The sequence below is a fragment of the Pongo pygmaeus genome, chromosome 9 (genome assembly GCF_028885625.2).
Source record: "Pongo pygmaeus isolate AG05252 chromosome 9, NHGRI_mPonPyg2-v2.0_pri, whole genome shotgun sequence".
Lineage (NCBI taxonomy): Eukaryota > Metazoa > Chordata > Mammalia > Primates > Hominidae > Pongo > Pongo pygmaeus.
In genome coordinates, this window is record NC_072382.2 from 76,350,660 (window position 1) to 76,373,948 (window position 23,289).

At 56.1% G+C, this 23,289-nt stretch overlaps 2 protein-coding genes across 7 annotated transcripts in view; both read right to left on the minus strand.

The window, feature by feature from the left end:
• Positions 1-2,069: 2,069 nt before the first annotated feature.
• On the minus strand, positions 2,070-12,895 carry KLHL35 (kelch like family member 35). The gene is made up of 7 exons (XM_054438166.2): positions 12,735-12,895; positions 9,433-10,314; positions 8,114-8,298; positions 6,190-6,308; positions 5,015-5,203; positions 3,323-3,511; positions 2,070-2,408 (listed from the first exon to the last, which is right to left on the minus strand). The coding sequence occupies exons 2-7, from the start codon at positions 10,311-10,313 to the stop codon at positions 2,220-2,222; spliced, it is 1,752 nt and encodes a 583-aa protein (XP_054294141.2). The 5' UTR covers position 10,314; positions 12,735-12,895; the 3' UTR covers positions 2,070-2,219.
• Positions 12,896-14,350: 1,455 nt separating this feature from the next.
• The window catches only part of GDPD5 (glycerophosphodiester phosphodiesterase domain containing 5), a 92,148-nt gene continuing 83,209 nt past the window's right edge, over positions 14,351-23,289 (minus strand). For 2 of the 6 annotated variants that reach the window (XM_054440223.2, XM_054440224.2), the window contains 7 exons: positions 22,815-22,965; positions 22,042-22,260; positions 21,325-21,482; positions 20,858-21,005; positions 19,573-19,655; positions 16,633-16,745; positions 14,351-15,366 (listed from right to left, as the gene is read on the minus strand). In XM_054440223.2, the coding sequence (XP_054296198.2) occupies positions 15,218-15,366; positions 16,633-16,745; positions 19,573-19,655; positions 20,858-21,005; positions 21,325-21,482; positions 22,042-22,260; positions 22,815-22,965 (1,021 nt within the window). In that variant the 3' untranslated portion in view covers positions 14,351-15,217. Of the gene's footprint in view, positions 15,370-16,632; positions 16,746-19,033; positions 19,049-19,572; positions 19,656-20,857; positions 21,006-21,324; positions 21,483-22,041; positions 22,261-22,814; positions 22,966-23,289 lie in introns of all 6 variants that reach the window. The other 4 variants (XM_063671222.1, XM_054440222.2, XM_063671223.1 and 1 more) reach the window with 4 other exon arrangements.

Genomic DNA, 23,289 nt, shown 5'->3' on the forward strand with positions numbered 1-23,289 from the left:
GACAGTATCCCATCAGACAGGGATTCCCCATGGTGCAAATGATGGTCTCTCTTCCTTCCACACATCTGTGCTGCACTCAAGCCATTTGTCAGGTTAGCAGAGCCTGGGGGAGGCAGTGTGGAGAGAGCTGGCTTCGGAGATAGCCGGGCCCAGGTCTGAATCCTGGCTCTGCTGCCACTCCGCAGCCCAGTGACTTTAGTCACTTCACCTCACAAGGCTGAGTCTGTTTCCTCATTTGTGAGGGGGCAGGTGGGCGTCAATAGTGCCTGCCTTACACTATTACAAGATTTAGTGCAGTCAGTGGGAAGCTTTGTTCCAGGCACTGGAGGACACAGGTGAAACTGACACCTTTCTTGCCTTAAGGGGCATCCTATGGGTGTGTCAGGGGAGACTAGAGAGGGCACATAAAAGAGACCTGGCCATGTGCCCGGTGATAGAGGAGGGCAGCAGATAAGGAAGGGGCACAAGGAGAAGAGGCAACTCGGGTTGGTTATAAGGTGGGCCTGGGCAGACAAAGCAGGAGAGGGCACGTGCACAAAAGCACACTAGAGGCACGAACAGTCAGCACGGGGGAAATGGGGCGCCCTGCCTGGCATGCGGGAAGGGTCCAGCCAGCTAAGATGCCCACGTGTTTGGGAGGAGCGTGCCCTGGATCTGCCCCTGCCTTTTCCCTGGGTAGGCCAGTGATACGGTGCCTTCTTTGCTTTGTCCTGAGCGTTCCCCATAGGGTGGGCACAGGCAGGCTAAGTGTCCCCACTCCCCTCCTCCACTGCCATTATCAGCTGTGTCCAGATGGTCACAGGCTCCCTAATCTGGGATAATCGGCAGGTCGGAGCTCAGCTGGGCCCCGGGCCTTTATGCCTGCCGTGATGGGCCAGCCCCAGCTGGAGAGACCCTGTAGACAGGGCCCTGGGGCTTTGGAAGATGGGGTGGGATGTGGGGCTGGCTCTGTGCTGAAGGGAGATGCAAGGAGCAGATGATCGCTCTTCTTCCAAAGGCAATCTGAGTACAAATGAGGGGGAGCCTGCAGCTGGGGCCTGGCCAGCTCCTCCAGGCCTCACAGCGATATGCACAGAGCCTCTCGGAATCTGACTATGGTGTCTTTTGTTCCCTTTCTCTCCCTCTCTGAGCTCACCCCTCCCTACCCAGCAGTTTGTTGCTGCCCCTAGAGCCCCAGGCTTATAATGACATCAGGGGCTTTTGCCCCCATTGACGTTGGACACCTGACAGGTTCAGGTGCAGAGCCAGGGTGACTGGCTTCTCAGAGGCCCATGGCTACAGTGCCCCCACCCTGGGCCTGCGGTTTGCTGTGATCCTCCACTCCGTAGTTGTTCAGGGATCCATAACTATTTTTGTTTTGTTTCAGCCTCTTCCATGAGTGGGGGAGCCCCCTGCTTGTCTCCAGCTCCTAGCAGTGAGTCCTGATAATCTCAAATTTAAGGACGGTAACTTCGTCTGGGATGAGCGTGGGAAAGGATGTGTTTGGGAACAGACGCGGGCCTACAGAGGTGTTTGTAACCATCTCTTTCTAAGTGGTGGGAAACAGACATTTTATTCTTTAACTGTTTATATATATAGTGTGTGTTTTTTATGCATGAAATATTTTATAGTTTTTTAAAATGCCCACACTACTATTTTGAAAGTAAATGAGGTAATGTATGTGTCAGAACCCAATACCCAAAGCGATCGTAGTAAGAGATGGGGCCTTTGGGAAGGCATTAAATTGCTTAGGGAATGAGGGTGGAACCCTCATGAATGGGATTAGAGCCTTATAGGAGAGGTTGAAGGGAGTTTCCCGGCCTCCCTCTCTCATGTGAAGACTCAGCAAGAGAACATTATTTAGGAAGCAGAGAGCCCTCACCAAACACCAGATCTGCTGGCCACCTGATCTTGCACTTTCCAGCTTGAGAACTGTGAGAAATAAATTTCTGTTGTCTATAAATCACCCAGTCTAAGATGTTTTGTGATAGTAGCCCAGACAGACTGCAATGGTATAAAAGTGCTTCATCAAGAGTAAACACAGGGAGCAAATATTAGACATTCCATCTTCAGGCAGGGCAGACTGCAGCTAGAACACAGACCCAACAAGGTTTTATTTATACAAGAAAAGGGACCATTAAGTTAAGGGCTCTTTGCTTGGAGGTGCCATGAGGGAGCAGAGTGTGCACCTGAGCTCCGCATGCCTCTCCGCCTCCTGGCTCAGGCTGTCCAAATCTGAGTCACCTGCCCAAGCTCTGGATGATGGTGACACAGCCGTGGGAGCTGGTGCAGCGCTGCAGGGATGGCTGGGCCTCCACCTGCCCACTGCTGGGGTCAAAGGTGAAGACCTTATCGGTGCTTTCTCCGCGATCATCCCGCCCGCCAAGTATGTGGACCTTCCCATCACACACAGTGACTCCACAGCTTTCCTGCGTGGACAAACAGAAAGACAACTATCAGGTCCAGCCTGGGGCTTCCTCTGTCCCTGCCTGGCCAGGCCAGATAATAGAACCTTGACCCACAGACTGTGAACAGGCAATCTGGACTGTAGAGAGGCAGGAAACTGGATGGACCTGAGTTCCAGCTCTAGCTTGACCCTTACTCAGTGAATGGCCTTAGGCAAGTCACTTAACCTCTCTGGACCTCAGTTTCCTCATCTGCAAAGGGAGAAGAACTAAAGTGCCTTCTTCACAGGGTTCCCTTAACAGTTAATGGAAGTTAAGCATGTAAAGCATTTTACATAGAGCCTGGAATGTGGTAAGCACACCAATAACAATAATCTCGACTGCTGCCATCTTAGAATCTCAGACTCAAGCCAGAAATCTCACCAAAGGTCAGAACTGGCAGAGACCACCAGTCCAACCATACCTGTGTAGTCTCTGGAGTTTCAGGGGATGGAGAAGGTAGGGGAGGCAGGGAACTGCAGGGGCCAGAGCTTCCAGGACTTGGGCCTCCCCGCTCTGATATCACTAGAGCAGAACTTAGCAACTCCCTTCCCCACATCTTACCTCATGATTGGTTACTAGCAGTGGCCTTTGGGGCAGGAGAGACCACAGGGTCATTTGGACCAAATCCCCACTCAAAGCTATAGCACTTGGGACTGCAGGGTTCTAGGCTCTGCCTTAATTAACAGGGCCTAGTTGTTGGCCTGGGCCAGGTGCTGAACCTCTCTAGGGCCAGTCCCCTCATCTGTGAAATGCATGGTTCACCACCACTGTGAGGAGGAGCTAGAGAGTGATGTATAATAAAACCACCTAGGATGGAGTCACACAAGATTCACAAACTCCAAGATCCAGAGCCGTAGAAGTGGGTTCCGCTTTCCTGCCTTGAAGCCTCCACTTACCACAGGGCTGGGGAGGATAGCTGCCTCCCCCCACACATCTGTGCCTGGATCATAGGTGAAGATTTTGCTCATGAGACCCCCCATGACATAGATGGTGTCCTCAAGGGAGATGGCCTCAAGACACCGCTGTGAGAAGGGTGCTGGTGACCGCAGGCTCCACCGGTCCTCCTTGGGGTCAAAGCACTGCACCTGAGGGGCAAGAGGAGCAGCGGTGATGAAGACTTACCACCCCCCCACAAATGCCCCACTGCCCCCATGCTGCCACCTCTCTCCCTGGGGGCACTCATTCAAAACGACATTTGCCAGTGTCCACCAGGCCCGAGCCAGCATCTGGGAGGGAGGGGGAGATAACACCATCCCTGCCCTCAAGGGCCCTTCATCTGGTCCTATGTTCTGTCCTCTGCCTCTGGACTCCCTTTGTCAAAAGCCTCCTCATCTTTCAAGGTCCTGCTCAAATGCCATCCCATCCTTAAAGGTCTCCCTGGTGTTCCCCCCACCCCCCAAAACACACACAGGAACAGTCTCTTCTTTGATGGAGAACACAGTCGCCTCATGTAAGATTAATCATAGAGCACATCATACTGAGCTGGGAGAGGTACTGTCTGCTTTAGGGTTATAGAGTCCTCAGAGCAGACCCCCGACGGGGATGTGTTCCTAGCTGCATACACTGTCAACTCCCTTCTCTTTTCCTGGTGCTCTCAGGTCATAAGATTCCAGCTGAGGTGTCTTGCTGCCCTATTTCTATAGCTGTCCACATGCCCATGGGTGTTTCTGATGCCCTTAACAGTTTCTGTATTTAGCTGCCTGCTCACCTCACTCTCTGTTTCCTCAACTGTTTCCTTGGAGACCCCCCTCCCCCCACAGCAGCCTATAACAAATCGGTGCTGCATGGATGGTGTTAAATGGGGCCTCCCACCATGAGTGTCCATCACTCAGCTCCAGGAGGGTTTGCTGGAAGAATGTGGTCAGGGAATAAGGAAGGGTGGGCACCCTAATTTGGGAAAGAGTCAAGTCCTAGGACCACAGGCTTATGAGGCCATCAGGGGAGGGAAGGAACTGCTATGATAAATATTTTTATTTGCAAAAAGCCTAAATGTCCAACAATAAAAGATGAGTAGACTCTAGTTCATTCACCATGTGGAATAGTACAGACATTGAAATGATGGCTGTAAAGTTGCTAATCACGTGGAAAGTGCTCATACCTAAATTAGAATAAAATGCAGAATGCAAAATTCTGACAGAAAACAAAACTGTAAGAAAGACAAAAATCAATTCAGTGGAAGCCTGTAAGGCAATGCACCAAAATATGAATAGCAGCTCTGCCTAGATGGTGGGATTATGGGTTATTTTTTTCTATTTTTCTGTGTTTTCTAAATTTTCAGTAATAAGTGTATTGTTTTTGGAATGGAACAAAAGCATTTTAACTATCTTGCCCTCAATTTTTAAAACGTATGAAACTTATATGGCACCAGCCCAAACATTTGAGTCCCAGTGTGCTGCTGACCCACTGTGTGATCTTGGGGTCATTTTTCTGCTCATTTCCTTCCCTGAAACATGGAGGTGACTGGTCTGGGCTGTTGATGGGATTAAGTGAATAAATGGACAAGGGCATGAAAACGCCCAATTCTGCGCCTGGCACACATTGGGCACCCCAGCCTTCAACGCCCTCTCGCGCCCGAGGCCCGCGCCCACCTTGTCTGTGTTGATGCCGCCCTGCCTGGCGCCCCCGATCACGAAGAGCTGGCCCGCGCAGGACGCCACCGCCGCAGAGCTCACGGCCTCAGGGAGGGGCGCGGCGGCCGCCCAGGTGTTGGAGAAGGGGTCGTAGCGCTCCACGCTGTGCAGGCGCCTCAGGCCGTCGAAGCCACCCACCGCGAACAGCTGCAAGTGAGGACATGGGCCGGGGAGCCGGGTGCCAGGGCCTTAGGCCCCTCGGCCTCATCGCTTCAGTCTTACAGTCTTTGAGCTGGAAACTATCCCTGTCCCCAACCCAGCTTCAGGACCAAACTGACCCCGGAGCCCAGTGCTGCCACCACCTGGGTGGCCTCCACCCAGTTGCTGTACCTCCCTGAGCCGGTTTCCTCTCATTTAGCGGGGATGAGACCTGTCTTTAGGATGGGTACTGAATGCGGGTTACAGCTGTAAAATACCTGGCACCAAGCTGATGCTTAATAATAATAACTAGTATTGAGACTTTACCACCCCACTTAATTGATTCTAAGAAGCATCTTTGTTTCTGAATTCGGAATGTGGCTTACAAAGATAATTGACAGATTTTTTTTTTTTTTTTTTTTTTTTTTTTTTTTTTTTTTTTTTTGAGACAAAGTCTCGCTCTGTCGCCCAGGCTGGAGTGTATTGGTGCAATCTCGGCTCACTGCAAGCTCCGTCTCCCGGGTTCATGCCATTCTCCTGCCTCAGCCTCCTGAGTAGCTGGGACTACAGGCACCCGCCACCACGCCTAGCTAATTTTTTGTATTTTTAGTAGAGATGGGGTTTCACCGTGTTAGCCAGGATGGTCTCGATCTCCTGACTTCGTGATCCGCCCGCCTTGGCCTCCCAAAGTGCTGGGATTACAGCCACTGCGCCTGGCCGACAGATTCTTTTATTCTTGAGTGGCACAGTCAAGATTCAAACCTAGACTGTATGGCCCCAGAGCCCACATCCTTGACCATCAGGCTGTTACTATTACAGTAATTGCTATTATTATTAGCATCAGCCATTATTATGTGACCTTGGACAAGTCTCCTTCTTTTTTGGGGGGACTTCAGACCCCTTCTTACAAAGAGAGGGTTTTAGAGAACCTCCTTCCAGCACATCCACAGATCTGTACCTTGGGTCCCAGGGCAGCCGCTGCAGCTCGTGCCTACCTGCCCCTGCACAACTGCCATCTTGTGCCTCCACCTGCCCTTGTGCAGAGAGGCTACCTTGATCCAGGTGTGCAGATGGGAGCTAAACATCCACACATCGTGACTGTTGATGTGGCCGCCTAGGGAGAGAGAAGCAGCTGTTGCCCACAGGCTCTCTTGCTATCCCAAGCATCCCCAAAGAGCTAGAAACTAGGGCACCCAGATCCAAAGGAAGGGTTAAGGGAAGGCAGTAGGAGGACTTCTTGAGCTGGTGTGAGACTCTGGACCTGTGACCCAGTGTGCTTTGAATAAGTAGTGGGAATGTCTGATTTACGACTCTCGAGGGGAGAAGCCTGACAGATTCAGGAAGAAAGGGCTGGTTTTCACCGGGCACCTTGTGGTGGTGGTGGTGGTGTGCCAGGCTCTGTGCTCAGGAAAGCAAAGAGGGGGCCGCTGTACTAAAGGTAAGAGTACAAAGGGTACCTAAGGCAAGCATCTGGAATGTACTGGGGATCCAGGAAAAGCAGAGCCAGCTGCACTGGGAGCCAGGAGAGGTAGAGGGTGACCCAACAACCCTCCCTCCCTTCTGCCTTCACCTGCACAATTTCATTTCTGATCTCATCCCTCCATGAGGTGTTGGGAATATTACACCCAGTTTACATATAAGAAACTCAGATGAGACTTAGAGACCAACAATGACCTGCTGAAGACTACATGGCTTTTTGTCAGAGCCAGAACCAGAGCTTCTGGCTCCAGGCTCAGCATTGGTGCTGCTGGAGGACATGGCATGCCCTATGGGGCCAGGCACTGGGGATGCAGGATGTGGACTCTCCCTTCCCATGTCTGGCCACCCTGGGGATCTTCGCCGAGGATCAACCTCTCAATGGGAGCCTCCCTGGGGACAACCCTAACTGCACCCTTCAGCCTGAGCCTGTGACCAGAGCCACATCTGTTTGGTAGCCCCCATCTTTGTTTATTCCTAGTGGCACCCAACAGAGGCCCCACATGTTGCTCAGAGCCATCAATGGCCTCGGATAAATTGTCCAGTGGTAATCTGTGGCCTGGATGGTCTGTGAGGCCTCCCTGGCTTATTCTCCTGCTCCTTACCCTTTGCAGGCACCCATATATGGTTCCTTAAAACATTAAGGTCAATCCACCTAGCCCCAGGCTCAATGCCTCCCTGATCTGACTCCTGACTCACCTGTGATACTCAACCTGCACTTCAGAGCCCTGAGTCCCCAGGGTTCCTTTCTGCATGTCCCTGCCCTTGTGCCTTTGCCCATACTGTTCCCTCCAACTTTCAAGGTCCAGCTGAAAAGTCTCTTCTATGAACCCTGGCTAGATTCTCTGAGTGGCATTCCAGATCATCTGGGGACTCTGAGAATTCTGATCACATTCTGCCTGGCAGTAAAAGTGAAGTCTCTCTCCTCTCCAGAACACTCCAGGGGAGCAAGGACTGTGTTTTATGCTTCTCTGAGTCTTTAAGGCCTGAGCCTCAGGAAGGACACAGTTTGTTGGTATCAAACAGATGTGTGTTCCTCCTAGCTTTGCCATTTTTGAGACAATGGGGGAAATTCTGAGCCTCTCCAAGCCTTTCTTATCTGTAAAACAGCATTGTAGGGGGATTTAATGATAAGGAATGTAAGCTTCTTAGCATAATGTTCGGCACATAGTAGGCTAGTTGAAGTGATTATTAATACTAATACGAATTGAATTTCCTAGGAAGCCGGCTCAGAACAAAAAGTAATCATACGAATTGAAGTTGACATTGCTGAATAAAGGGCGGGTCACACCCGTAGTTAGCTCTGCTCACTTCAGCCAATAACTGTAGGTTATCAGAAAACATCCCGCCCCTCTCTCCCGATTGGAGGCAAAAGCAAAGGGGGTGGAATGCGGAAGCCACAAGTGAATCCCGTGTGAGCTCCCGTTGCGGCTCCGCCCTCACCGGAGACGTAGACGTCATTGCGGAGAGCACAGGCGGCGAATTCCGAGCGAGTGTAGCCGGGCAGGCTGGGCAGTGGGGTCCACCGCTGGCTCTCTGGGTGGTAGGCATCGGCGAAGGGCAGCTTCAGGAGACCTTTGCGGTCGCAACCGCCGATGACCACGATCACTTCAGCTAGGTCCATGAATCTGGCGTGCGGATAAGCCCAGTGCCTGTTGGGCCACACCCAAGTTCGGCCCTCTCTTACCCTCTCGACCACACTGCACGGTCCCGCTGCCCTTTCAATGCGCTTCTGCCATCACCCCCGCCCACCCGATTCCCCGGCCCCAATCCCGCTAGACTCTGCCACTTCCAACTTTCCCTGTGGGTACTGGGAAGAGAATCGCTAATTCTTAACGCATTCTGCTGACCTCTAAACTACAGAAAAAAACAATCTTTACAGAGCCCTTGCCCTCACCTAGAAAAATCACCTCGTTTAATCCGTATGGCAGTTCTATTAGTAGGAATTATTACCCTTTTCTCAGGGGAGGAAACTGAGGCTCACATACTATGGCGTGCCCAAAGTCATGCAGCCATTAAGCGTCAGAGCTGGAATTCAAGCCCAGGTTTGTCTGTCGCTAACTCATCTTCAACACCCTTTTCTCGCCTCCAACCGCTGATTCTGCTGCCTCCCTCCTCGTATGACATCCCCTCATCCCTAATTCCATTAAGCCGGATAACTCACCCTTTCAGCAAATCATTCTTCCCTCTCATTGACCCCTCAGGCATCTGACCCCACCAGAATTTCCATATCCTTTAGCCACTGGTTTTCTAATTCCTTTGGCACATATTTGAGGATCTCTGTCCCAGGCCCTGTGCTTAGTGTTAGAGACAGTGTCGTCTCTGGGGGCATGATTAAGGGCTACTCTGCCCAGAGCCTCCCAGTCTGGCTTTCCAAAGGTGGAGCAGGCTGCTTTCACTCCTTTCCCATGCCCCTGCCTATTTCTATCCCTCATTAGACTGCGAGCTCCCAGAGGGCAAAGAGTGTTTTCAAATCACTTCCGCATCCCGGAACCCTGCACAGAACTTGAGTATAGTAGTAAGTACTCGGAATTACAGTTGCATGGGCCAAAGAGAGTGTGCGCAGGTGTGGGGTCTCTGCATCTCCCTCACTGGCTTGTTAACTCTTCAAGGACAGAATTATGGGCACCGAGCCTCTAAAATGTTGAACGAATGACTGAATATCATCAAGAGGCAGTACTAAAGGATGATGAAAGAATGAATTAGCGGTGGAAGCAGGCGGGAAGAACGGAGGGCGGGAGGCTAGGGGATGGCGGCCATACCTCCGCGGCCGGGTCCGCAGCGCACCGGCCTCGCGGCCCAGGATGAAGCAGGCGCGAGCCTCGAGCAGCAGCGGGCGGCACTCGCCGCAGGCCTGCAGCAGCTCGTCTGCCTCCACCTTCTCCAGGAAGTAGGCGGGCGCCAGTAGCGGCAGGCGCACGTGCTCCAGCAGGCGTCGTAGCTGCCCGCGGCGGGCCGGCACGTCGTGGCGCACCCAGCGCATGGCCGCTTCAAACACGGCCTCCTCCCGCGTCACGCCCAGCGCGGGGTCCGCCAGCAGCGCCGCCACCTCGTCAGGCGCCAGCTCCAGGAAGTCGGCGTGGCGCGCCACCTCGGCGAAGGCCTGGCGCAGGACGCGGCCGCAGCGCTCGGCCAGCGGGCCCAGCGAGAAGGCGGCGGCCACGCGGCGCAGCGCTAGGCTGTTGGCGGCGCGCAAGCGGCCCTCGAGGAAGCGCACACAGACCTCGCGCAGGCCCGCCACGCCCAGCCGCTCCGCCAGCGCCAGCACGGCCGCCGCCTCGTCCTCCGCGCGCAGCCGCACGCCCGCTCCGTACACGTAGTCGAGCACCACGGCCAGCGCCGCCGCCGCCCCGGCCGGGCTCGTGCCTGGCGCCTCGGGAGCCACCGGCACCACTGGCACCACGGCCGGGCGGCGCTCGGGCCGCCCGGCCGCGAACAAGCTGCGGAAGTAGGCGCTGCCCGCGCTGAGCGCCGCGCGGTGGCACGGAAAGTCGCGGCCTCCGGCGCGCAGCACCACGTCGGTGAGGGTGCCGCTCCGCCGGTAGGCGTTCAGGGTCTGCAGCACGCGCTGCGCGTGGCACGGACCCGCGCACGGCGCCTCGCAGCCCGGCTCCGACTCCTCCGGCCGATGGCCTTGCCGCATCCTGCCGGGGAGAGAACACAAACAGCGTCGGGGAAGCCACCTGGCTACGCCCGGGAGAGGCGACAGCCCTCATCCGTTTATTTCCTTCCTTGACCATTTGTTCAGCGACTCTCCCCTCCGTTCATCATCCAGGTTCCTTGTGGCTACAGTGCCGCAGCCCCTCCTCACCAGCGCGACATTCTGCCCTGCCTACCCACTCAGACACAGTGCCCTTTTCAGTTCTTCAAACTCGCTAAGCGTTTTCCTATCGATATCTGCAGGTGACAGATGGCACGCTCTCAAATAGGGTAATCGGAGGAGGATCTAATAAAGGAACTATTTTCAACAGCGGAGTAGGCGTTAGGGACTCCAGTAGGCGTAGGCTGTGCCCCAGGATACTAACAGCAGGGCACCTTGACCGCCCCGGGGTCTGTAGCGGGAGAGCAGGGAAGTTACTGAAACCTGGAAATATATCTGTGTAAGGAGGGTCCCATGACAGGAGCTGAAGCCCTGGGTCAAGGGACTCAGGCTGCCCCACAGAGACCCAGTGTGTGCATGTGCAGAGAAGAGAGGGTACAATAACTCGACCGCGCTCTGCTCAATCCAGCCTGTCTCCTGCCGATCTCCGGTAGGTGCTGGACACTGACCACACTCTGAGCACTCCCCTGATAAGACAGCATCATACACACAGCATTCGCGCAAACGAATTCGACAAGTATTTATTGGGAGCCCTTTACGTGCCAGGCAGTGAGCAAGGCAACCATAGTTTCGGTGTGCCCGGAGCGCCCAGCCTGGCGGGGGTGCCATGGGAAGGCACCGGGTGTTAGGGGAGTTCATAGAAGGGGCGCTGGACCCAGGTGGAGGGGAGTCAGGGAGGGCGTCCCTGAGGGGAACCTTCCAGCTGAGAAGGATGGGCGAATTCTGAGAGGATGAAAGGTTAGAGCCCAGACTGAGGGAAGCTGGCCCTCTCTCTAGTGAGTTCTCCTGGTGTTCTCCAGGTAGCACCGTCAGGAAGTGGAAAGAACTCTAGGGACAAATGGGGATTCTAACCCAGTCCCTGCCACTGGCTTACGGTGTGGCCGGGGCAAGTCACTCCTCTCACCTGCCCGCCCTGGCCTTAGTTATCTCATCTGAAATGGGATCATAATCCCTACCTCACAGGGCTGTGGTTTCATGACTATTACATGGGCTGTATGAAAAGTGCTAGTACACAGTACGAGCTACATGGGTGTTTCCCTATATTGCTTTTAGTCAAGAGGAAGGGAGGACACTGTGTGTGCCAGTTGCTTTTATAGACATAATTTAATTTCATCCTCACAACCTGAGAAGTTTCTTTAGCCCACCCCTTCCCCTTTAGTTTGTCATAAGGGAAACAAGCACACACAGGACACCTGCCCTTCAGAGGTTTGCGGCGAGGCTCAGCAGAGGGGTGTTTGTGAAGGCGCTCTGCAGACTGAGGGGTTGGGCCATGCTGGTTATGATTTGGCCATTATGAACACAAAGCCTCTGCTTGCACACCTCCAGGGACAGGGAGCTCCCTCCTTTTCATCAGCTTACTCTAGGGGGCTCAGGTCCACCCTCTGCGCCCTGCCTCTCCTTCCATCCTCCTGCTCCCAGCTGCTCTGCTGCCTCTGGAGGTCAGATCCTGCCTAGTGTCAGCCTGGCTTTCATGCCCTGGTCACCCAGGGCAGCGGATCCCTTGGTCAGCATCATGAGAGATGAGCTCCCTGGTGGGCAAGAAAGTTAACTACTTTTGCCCAAGTGGAGCGACTGGATCCTGAATCCACCTGGCTCCAGGGTTTGCATGCCACACTTGCCAGGGTGGGGGGTGTGCCCCAAGGAGCAGCCAGGACCGGTGGAAGGAAGTGAGACCGGTCATCACAGCACGCTGCAACCAGTCTGTCCTCCACTGGCCCAGAAAGCAACCACGCTCTGAGTTAAGACCCAAGAGGGCAGGTCTCATCAGCATAAGGATGGACTTCTTGCAAAGGTGCCCCACAGCACAAGCAGCTCCCTGGGGGAGAAAGAGTCCCCTCCTAGAAAGTGTGTCAGTACTTTTCCATTTTACTATCTACTGCGCTGGGCACTCTGGACACACAGTGACATCAGATCCAGCATTCACTCTGGGGATCCCCAGTCTGGGGGGTCGAACGACACCCAGTTGGAACACAGAAGGTAAAAATTCCCAGGTAGGGTTCAGTGGGTATCCTCCCTTCTTGGCTGAGTCTAGGCACTTCAAGCCAGGGGTCATGATGCAGATTGAAGGGCCCAGCCTATAGAAGCTGACTCGAACATGCCACCATCACTCTTTTACACACCCACATCCACTTGAAGCCATTACCCAAGCACCTCCTCCGCATCCTCCCCATCTCAGACTTGCGGACACCACGCAGCCCGGGCAGCCCTGCAGCCTAAGGCTTCCCCCATGCACTTGGCGCTTACCTGGCCACGCCCTCTCCCAAGTGCTCCGCAGCTGCTGCTCTCACAGGTATCACTCCCGTTTGTGCCTGCCGCCCGCACCCCTGGCAGCCCAAGCTCCAATGTTCGTGCTGCTCTGCCCAGACTCCCGTTTGCTGTTCGCTGGGGCTCAGCTGCGGGAGGACAAAGGGGCTGGACGCCAGGAGGAAGGGGAAGGGAGGGGAAGGGAGAAGCGAGTGGGGAGGGGGATGCTGGGCTTTTGTTCCACTCTTGGACTAGCCCTCGCAGGGAGGGAAAGAAAGACGGGGCATAAGAGTGGGATTGACTGTGTGTGGAACTCCAGGATTTGGTGTACCTGGGTTTGGGGGTGACCTGGTGCTGGCCTTGTCTCGGAATGACGATGGGTTTGAAGGTGTATGGTGCTGGAGTTGGGGTGTGAGAGGGGTGTCATCATGCAGTTGTGGGCATGTAGGTTCCAGGGTGACTGTGTGTGATTGTGGGGGTACATGGAGTGAAGTGACTGTAGCATGGGCTGCGTGTGGACATGTGGCTGTGTGACCATGTAGATGCCCATGTGACTAAGCATGTGGGGCAGGGGCACAGTGGCTCTGAGTCTTACTCCCTCGAGCTCAGGGAGAGGCAGGAGCTGACCTCTGTCCCAGGAAGCGGAGCACTTGCCAGACATTCAGTAGCGGGGCAGGAGGGCCAGTCCTCGAGGTTACTGTGGGGGCCCAGTGGAGCTTCCAACATTTGCAGGGGGCTCTTTTCTTTTTTACCTATAAGGTGCCAGAATCTCCTAGACCCCAAGAATTCTATCCAGAAGATCCCTGTTTGGAAGAGACACGTCCCTTGGCTCCCAGGAAGCATGGAGTTAATTTGATGCAGGCTGGAGCTGGGGCTCAGCTTCCCCCTTTTCCCTCAGGTCATACCCATGACCAGGCAGACTCTTAGGACAAAGAGGGGAGTTACAGGCCTGCTCTGACGCCACCACTGACCCCTGCCCACAGACAGCAGAGGTCCCAAGGACTGGAAGGAAAGGACACCTGTGGTCCCAGGGCTGTACTTTGGCTTTCAGCCCAGGTGCCCCCAGTCCTGGGCATGGGCATGGGCCCTCCTCAGGCAGGTCCAAAGCTCAGAGAAGTCAAAGCCAAACTCCTGGCATGGGGAAGAGGCCTCCCTGTGCTGAGGGCTTGTCCCAACATAGCCGGGAGGCTCAGAATGCCTTCGTGTGGCTGTGGGGGCACCTGCCAATCCCACTCCCAGCCCTACATTGGACCCAGGAGCCCTCCCCCTCTTCGTGTAATTCCTAGCTTATGGAATGACGCGGGTGCCATGGGGGTCATGGCGCACATATGCACTGGGGCCAGAGTCTGGATGGGATTCTGGCTTGGCCTGTTCTAAGCTGTGTGGCTTTTGGAGGTCACTGTACCTCTCCAAGACTGTCTCCCCATCCACCATATGAGGATACCGGCTCCCAGCCACTGGCACCATGGCAGACCCAGGAAAGGGGAGGCACCATCCTGCCACTTTCCCATTCATTCCTGAGAATGGTTCCTCCTCAGATCATAGGGTCAGAACTGAAACCTAGACCCAGCGCACTCGTCCCCACCCTCCTGCTGGCAATTCAGAGACAACACATATCAAGATGGCAGCTTTAATCACATTGGCCAAGGCCCTTGGGTTCCCTCTGTGCAGGCCTACTTAGCCACACACCCACCCTGACCATGTCCAGAACACTTCTACTAGGTGGGCCCTGCCCTGTGGCCACTGATGTGGAAACCTGAGGTCACATCAGTCTGTGGACTCCTGGGTTAAGTGACCCTTCTGCCTTGAGGTCTGCTGGACACCTGGGCATGGGATCCAGTAGTCCTGAGCTCACTCTTCTGGCCATCTCCAGCTGCTCCTAGGGGATGTGGCTCAGGCCCGTTCCTGGGGCAGGGGGTTGGCAGTGGCATGAGGTGGGTTGGGGAGGAGGATGTGTCTCCACATTGCAGCTGGCTTCCTCCTGGGCCGAACCTCCTTGTGCTTTGAGACTGACAGGAAGAGCAGAGTTGCTTCAGGTAGAGGCTTGGCCCAGGCCCTTGGGGCAGGATAACAGCAGAGAACTCAGGTGCCTCGTGGCACAGACAGGAGGACAGACGGCACAGGTGAGCATCCGCACACCCCATTGCCACAGGGGGCATGGCATGGCCCATGACCCATCAAAGCTTCCAGGTCGGGATACAGGAGAGGGCCTCAGAAGAGGGGGACCAAGTCCTAGGCCCCATACTTCCCAGAAGGAGCCCCAGGCCTGCAGGGGCATCTGAAAGGATGGAGTCCTGGCACAGCTGGGCCTCAAGGGACAGGGAGTCCCCCTCAAGAGAGGCTGCGGCTGACAAGGGGCTGGAGCCCACAAGGAGGCTGTGGAGCCCGCTCCCAGAGCACTCCGAGTTCAGACACACTTCCACCAGCTCTCCTAGGCTCCCCAGCTTCTGTGTCAGGTACAGGTGGGACAGACATGTCTTCAGCTAACGCCCACTCCGCTCTATGAGGGTCTTGGCGCGGCTGCCACCCCCTCGGGGGCACACAGGGGTGGCGGTGCTGTTGGCATATGTGTCATAACTGTTGTTTGAACATACGGAGAGCACATCGGAGGCCTCTACACCATCGCTGATCTCTGCTGGGCCAGAGGGAGACAGAACGTGAGTCGGGGAGGAGGCAGTCGTGAGGATGGGTGACAGATGGGGCAGGAAGGCTGCACCACACAGCGGGGCACCTGGAGGTTGATAAAACCACTGGGCTCAGGTCGACACTGAGCCTGGCGCTCAAGGCCCCTTTGGTGTCTGCTGAGCACTCTAGCTTCGCCTTCATCTGCTGTCCCCTGGGACTCCAAGAAAACCACCTGTGCCCCTGAGCTTGGCACCCATGTGTCCAATCTCCTCAGGGCCTTTGCATGTGTCGGCCCCTCTCTTAGGAGTGACTGCCCCAACAACACCTCCTTTTCCTACAGTCTGGCTCAAGTCTTCTCATCTGTCACTCAGCCTCCTGGGAGCCTCATTGGAGCCCTGGGCCGGGTTGGGGCCTCCTCATGGCAACTCCAGCCCCTGCCTCCTTCTGCCCTGGCCACATTCTGTATGGTTGCTGCCTGGGCCCCCAAAATACCTCAAGGACCGGGGTGGGTTCTGGGCATCTATGTCCCCAGGGCCTGGTAGAGTACTGGGCACAGAGCAGAGGCTCAAGAAAGCTCTGCTGAGTGGAGTTCAGCCCTATAGAGGGACACTTAATTCTGGGTGCCCAGGCAAGCGGTGCTGCTTTGCCACCTCTGCGCACGTGCCATGCCCACCTGGAATGCCCTTCCTTCCCTCAGCTCGCTCGGCCCTCATCTTGAAGCCATTACCCAAGCGCCTCCTCTGCATCCTCCCCATCTCAGTGTATCAGGCGCCCAAAGCCTTCCTCACTGCCCAGGCAGCTCTGACCACACCCTCCCCGCCAGCACTCCCGTCGCAGGAACTCAACTTTCCCTGCCTCTGTTTATATAAGTAGCTGCTGCTTCCGTCAGACTGGGAATGTTGACAGGGACTGGCAAAGAGCAAGGGTGAGGCCAATATTGTAGGATCCAAGTACGAACCAGGCAAAGGGGGATGGGCCTTCAAAACAGACTCCTCTCCCTACCCCACCCCTGCCCACCAACCATGGCACTGACACCAAGCCATGGTGGATGACAGGGTGGATGACTGTGTGTGTGGGCGTGTGTGTTTTCACACGTGTACTTATGCCTTTGTATGTGTGTGGGTATAATCCCGGTGGGTTTATGTACGTCTGTGCCCTTGTCCCTACCCGTATGTGCCGCATGTGAATGTGTGTGCATACATATCTGTTTGCATGTGGGGGTACAGAAAGCTGAGCCCAGGGCCTGCCTCCACCTGTCTGCAGGGCTGTGTACCTGAGAAAATGAGCTTCTCCTTCATGATGCTGACGTCCCGGCTGGTCCGGCGCACCGCAGCACTCAGCATGATCTGCTCAGGGTTGTAGCTCCGTATGCCACCCAGGCGCCACCTGCAGAGACGGCCCCATGGGCATCAGGTCCCTCCTCACCCCTCCCTTGGAGCAGAGACCCTGCCTACTTCCAGAGCCTCTCTGGATGTGGCCCGAGAGACCAGCAGGACTCTTTGTCCCACTGTACAATGGGGAAATAGGCCCAGAGAGGGCAGAGTTGGGACTTGAATCAGAGCCTGCTGACTCTCGGCCAGGGCTCCCTGGCCTCCCTCTTACCTCCAGAGCCATCAGTCAGCAGCCCTGGCCCAGGACTAGGGTTGGTTAGTTCTGTCTCAGGTGTCCCCAGTAATGCATCTGGCTCTCTTTGAATGGGACAGATTTGGGAGCAGGAGGAGCTTAGTAGGCATGAGTCTGTTGACCTAAGCTGGGGCACACACCAATCTCAGGGAGTCCCAGCTGATGTTTCTTACAGCTCCACCACCACGACCAGACTAAGCGAAGCCATGGGGGAGACCCCCTGAGAGGGAGGGAAGGAAAGCAGGGGGGTGGGGCCAGGTGGTAGGGGGCTTTGCCCAGAGCTGGTCTGCACAGGTTCCCAAGACAAGGGGGTTAGAGTGACTTGGAGTGGGGCCAACTGCCGCTCTGTCCTGGCAGTCCTAATGGGGAGGGAGGTCAGAGGATGAATCCCTCTGATGGCTGAGACAGGTGCAAGGTGGGGGTAAAATTACTCGAGAGTGGGCTGGGAGGTGGAGCATGCACAGGGCATGCAGGGACCAGGCACTAAGTGGAAAGGACTCAGGTTTCTGTGCCCAGCCCAGGCCACTGTCTTCACTATTGTCATTCCTCTGAACTAGCCCCAGTCCCTGGCCTCTGAACTTAGACCTTTCCTGGGATCTAGGCAGAAGGATCACTGGACTCTCACCCCTGTCCTCACCAAGAGGAGCGGGTGATCAGCTTGGGAAAAAGAACCCAACTGCCTCAGGGACTGAACCCTGCTTGGGGGATGGAAAGAGCCAAGACTACACAAGAAACCATTTGTGAGTTACTAGATGGGGTCAGCGCAGCAGAAGTGGACAGACAGATGGACAGGCGGATGGATGGATGAACAGAGCAGGCAGACAAGGGGAAAGCAGGAGGCGGGGAATGGCACGGACACCCTGGCGAGGCTGGCTGCCCTATGAATCGTTGAGGGCAGTGAGCAAATCTCTCTCTGTTCATCGCTGTGCCCCAGCACCATCAGTGCCTGCCGTGTCCCGGGAGCCTGACCTGTACTTGTTGAGTGAATGAATGGAAGAATAAGGCCCACAGGGAAATGGTATCCTCCCCCGGCCTTGTCCCCCAGGGTCTCTTCCTCCATCAAGCCTCTCCTGATTCCCAGGAGACAATGACACTGCCCTGGCTGTGTCTGAGCAGACCCAGCATGTCTGTGCCAGCCACTGAATCACCATGGGGCGGCCTCCCCAGCACACTGGGGCTCCATGTGAGAAGGCCCAACTCCTGCTGTAGACACAGCATCAGCAGCCAGCGTATGTGGATGCTGGACAACTGGGCGGACAGAGGAATGACTCAAGGAATGTCCCATAGCCAGGGACAGCATCTCCTCCTAGAAGCTGGTTGGTGAAGCTGCCTGACCCAGGAGGGGCTAAAACGGAGGGAGACATGGGTCCCTAAGCTCTAGGTCCCATCCTGGAAATTCATGTTGAAACCCAGAAGGACAGTGTCAGGCCAGGGTCTCTTGGCCAGGCACATCCAGAACAGGAAGCTCAGCCACTGTGGGGTCGTCTGAGGGGAATGAGGAAAAGGCTGTGTGTTGCGGGGAGCAAAGCAGGGATGGGTGTTGGAGACAGAATGTAAAGAAGAGAGAGAAAGAGATGAGAGAGGCAGAGAAAGGGAAACAGGAAGAGTGAACAGTGGGAGAGACAGAGCCAGGGAGGGAGACGATGGGAAGAGAGAGGCAGAAACTTGGTAGGGTCTGCCCTGGGCAAGTGGTGAAGGCCCCTGTGAGTACCAGAGGCAGGGGGATGGGGGTGCCCAGGCAGGGTCCCCTCCCCGAGGGAGACACTTTGGTGCAGAGAGAGGCCAGGTCAGGAAGCTGTCAAGGAAACACTGGTCCCCACCTGCAGAAACGGCCGTGGGAACAGGGAGCAGAGGGACACACACGGCAGTGGGACGGGAGGAGCAGAAAAGAGGATTGCAGGGGTAAGGGAGGCTTCAGGCAAGGGCGCTGTCTGTGAGGTGGCCCAGGCACAGGGCTTGGTGCACGGTGGATTTTTAGACAGAACTGGAGAAGGGGATGGCAAGAGGGAGAAAGAGGAACAGAAGGAGGAGGAAGACGACACCAGAATTACCTGATCAAGTGATAGCTGTGAGATGCCAGAGTGCAGCAGAGAGAGGGGGAGGGGGAGAGAGGAGGGACATGCGCCGATCAGAGCAGGATGGGACAGAGAGAGAACGTCAGTCAAGAATAAAATCCCAGCCCCTTGGTTCCTGGCTGGGTGGGGGCCCCAGGCTGGCCCTAGACCCTCCCTGGGACAACCACACCTCCCCACTGCGAGCACACCCCAGCTATCTTGCTGAGGGCTGGTGGGAACCCATGCCCTGGCTAACAGATGAGCAGGCCAGCCCAGAGAGGAGCTGAAATTCACCTAAGCCCACACAGCCGCTCAAGGCAGAGCTTGGCTCTGGGCTCCCAGCTGCATGTTCATTCCAGAAGCCACCCAGCCTCTGTCTGAGGGAGGATGGGGCCACCGGAGTCCTTCCTTCTTCCCTGGTCAGGCCTGCTCCTGGCTGAGGGCCCAGGGCTCAGGAGCGGGTTCACCTGGCTGGGGTGGGGGCTGGGCCTGCTGCAGGGTAGGGACAGCCATGGAGGTGGTCAGATCCTACTCACTTCTGGAGCACGAAGATGCCCACGATGAGGGTGAAGGAGACCAGGTCGGCAGTGACCCACATGAGACAGTACTCGTCCGGGGGCTGTGGACAGACGGCCCGAGGCCAACTTCCAGTCATGGCCAGTCCAGACTGAGGCTCCAGACTGAGGGTCCGTGGACCAGAGGACCCCACGTGGCCACTGGGGAAGGGCAAGGGAGGACCCTGAGACGGTCTGGGGGCTGAAGATGACATTTTGCAGGTGTGGGCTCCGGGCACTGTGGGCCAGGGGGCCAGGGTGTGTGTGTGCATATGTGTGCACTCTCAGGGTAGGAGGAGACTGTATGGTGCTCAGGGCAGAGGGGGTGTGTGCTAGGCCTGCAGAGTCTGTGTGTCCAGGGGCCTCAAAGCAGGAGCCAGATACTGAAAGACAGTGGCTCTGCTACCACCCCCGCCGACTCTCATCCATCGGTCTCTCCCTTTTCCCCAGGCTGCCTTCCCTTCACCCTCCTCTCCCATAGAACCATCCACAGCTTAGGTCTGATTCATTGGCACTGCATTCTCTCAGCCATAAGGATACCCTCCACCTGCCTTCCGCATGCTCAGGGTGACAGTGGAGCCACCACCTATCTGCAGGTGCCCAGTCAACCAGCTAAAATATTGCTTTATTTGCTGTTCTCTGAGCAGATTTTAATGTTTCCTATTCTTTTTTATTTTTATTTTTTGAGATAGGATCTCACTTTGTCACCCAGGCTGGAGTGATCACAGCTCACTGCAGCCTTGACCTGCTGGGCTCAAGCAATCCTCCCACTTCAGCCTACCGAGTAGCTAGGACTACAGGCGCGTGCCACCATGGCCAGCAAATTAATTAATTAATTATTTTTTTTTTGGTAGAGACAGGGTTTCCCAGGCTAGTCTTGTACCCCTGGGCTCCAGTGATCATCCTGCTTCTGCTTCCCAAAATGCTGAGATTATAGGCGTGAGCCCCGCGCCCCGTCAGTGCTTCCTATTCCTGTCCTTGTTGTTACCCTCCAAAGCAAAGAAACCCGAGCAGCTCTTTACTTCTCTAGAGCCCTTAGTGATGCTTTTCTCCCTGTGGATCAGGCCCAGGGTCCTCCCAGCACCTTAGTGCAGATCCCAGATGCCATGAAACCCTCATGCCTCAAGCCTGCACTCCCACCATGGACTCCCCACCATGCCAGAGACCTCCCAGGGACAGCCCCAAGCACAGAGCTTGCCGAGTGGTCAGGGCAGGCCATAGGCAGCTCCAGCACTGCCCCCCAGGGGCCCTCTGCCCCCCAACTCACCATGATCCAGAGCGGGGAAGGCACCTGGGACAGGGTGTGGGAGTTGTCAGAGGTGACGGATGGGACCCCCGCACACCACAGCAGGGAGAAGAGCCACGGCGCATTGACTGTGTAGAGGTTCACACTCAGGTTCCAGGACGCGTAGTCCCTGTGGGGCAGGGGAGAAGCAGGTCAGCATGCGGACCCTGGCAGCTCCGGGCCCAGTGTAGGGGCTGGTAAAGCACGTCCTCTTCATGACCTCACAGCCATGCCCGGGGGAAGGAATATCGGCTCCAGAGGGCCAAGCTCTGGGACAAGCCCGGGTCTGCCCGACATGCTCACCCTCTCGTCTTTGAAACATGTGTGCCTGATTCCTCTGTGTGCCCATCCCTCTGCCCGACTGTGCGTGTGTTGGGGGGTGGTGGTGGCAGGACTGGGAGAGACTCAGTCCCGCCCTCTCCTGGAGGAGCCCGGGGCAGGGCAGGCACCTGAGCTCCTGGCGGGACACCTGAGTGTAGCGCAGGTTCAGCCGCTGGATGTGGCCTCTCCGCAGGCTGGCGACTGCCTCCTTGGAGCCTGATGTCTGTTGGAAGCCGGGAGCCACCTTCCGCACCAGGGGCCTCTGCCTGCTAGGCAGCCACATGACCTGCAGGCAGGAGAGAGGCAGCCTCAGACTTCTCTTCTGCACAATGGGTAAAAGTACCTACTCCTCCTAGAGCACCTGTGGGGTTAAGAGACAGGACCTGGCAGGCGGTGAAAGCTTAGATGAAGTCATTAGCAGGGCAGGACTCAGTCCCAGCCAAGGCTGCAAAGTGCACTGGCAGCAACTCAGGAAGCTTCCCTTCTGGCCTGCTGTCAGTACGGGAGGGAAAACCCAAACAGCCACTATTCTGCACATGGCCACTAGCACCTCGTGTGCCGACCTAAACTGATGTCAGATTTCTCTGGTCCCAAATTATTACACCACACGACAGGGCAACACTTCACTGAAATAACTTGACGGCTTGGACCTTTCTACATTTTAAAGTGTTTTCTTGTTCCCCTCTTGTCCTATGATGACTCTGCCAGGGAAGTGAGGGGTATGTGATCCCTATTTTACAAATGGGAAAGCTGAAGTCCGGAGTGCAACAGGGAAAGGCTACGCAGCAGCAGGGCTCTAGCCAGGCCAGGGCTCCCAGGGGCAGAGCTGCGTTGCAGGGCCTCACCTGGTGCTGGGGGAAGCCGGAGTGCAGCACGGCCTCCAGAGTCACGTTGAGAAAACTGCTGCGGTAGGGGTGCTCCCGGGGCGGGTCGCGCAGGTTGAGCAGCAGTGTGGCATTGCCCTTGGCCAGCTCCAGGAGCTCTGCCAGGCTGCAGATGGACTGGTTCTGGGCCTCTCTGTGGTCGGAGGGTGACAGGGAGCTGGCCGTCCAGAAGGGGTCAGTCTGGCAGGGACAGGGACACACACATGGCTGTATCATCAGCCCTTTGGGGGCCCCCACATACCCTTCTGGCAACCAAGCGTGGAGACCCCTGGGCTGCCAGAGTCTGCTGGGGTCAGGCAGATTGATGGCTGTGGCCATATGGAGGCTGTAGGAGGCCCCAGCCCTAACCTTTCTAGCCCACACCCTGCTTACCAAGAGGACAGAGGACGGCTTGCTTGGAATCGCTCCCAGACCCACAGCATTTCTCCTTTTAGAGCATTTCAGACCAGAGAGCCAACCCCTCTCCAGAGTTTTACAGAGTTAACAATTCTATTCACTGCTCTCATCCCTGTCAACCTTTTCTAGTGAGGGAAATGGACCCAGAACAAGCAGTGACAACCACGAGTCTGGCAGCAGTGGCAGGAGCCTAGGAGGCCACTAAGCAGCTTGGGTGGAGGTCGGGAAAGCTCTGAGAGTGGGGGTCTCGAAGCTGATGGCCACCCTTGCACCTCTCACTCCTTGCAGTCCCTGCTGGTGTTTTCCATGCCTAAGATTGGGATCAGGTGCAGCCAGACCTTCAGGAACCACTGGCCAGCGTTGAGTCTCTGCAGGGTGGTCCAGTTGAGCATGGAGGCAGGCCTGCGGGCCAGCTCCGGGAACTCCTCCTCCACATTGGTGGTGCGCCGCAGGGTGGCGTCGTGCATGAGGAAGGGCACACCGTCCAGGCTGCAGGGAGGGTGGGGCCGCCGAGTCACTGACCCCCCAGATCCCTTACCTGCCCACCAATGATCGTCACCCCACACAGTCCTCCCCACCCAGCACAGGATCCCGGCTGGCTCTGCCCCTCTCTGGGCCTCAGTCTCCCCATCTGCACAGGGAAGACAGTGGGCTGGTGGGTGACCCTGAAAGGCCAATGCCTTCTGGCTCTCTGTGAGGGTCAGATGGGGGTGGGGACTGCCAAGGAGGGAGGGCTGGGAAAAAGCTGGACCTACTCTCTTAGCAACCTTGGAAGGTAGGTGCTGCCTCATTTGATAATGGAGAAACTGAGGC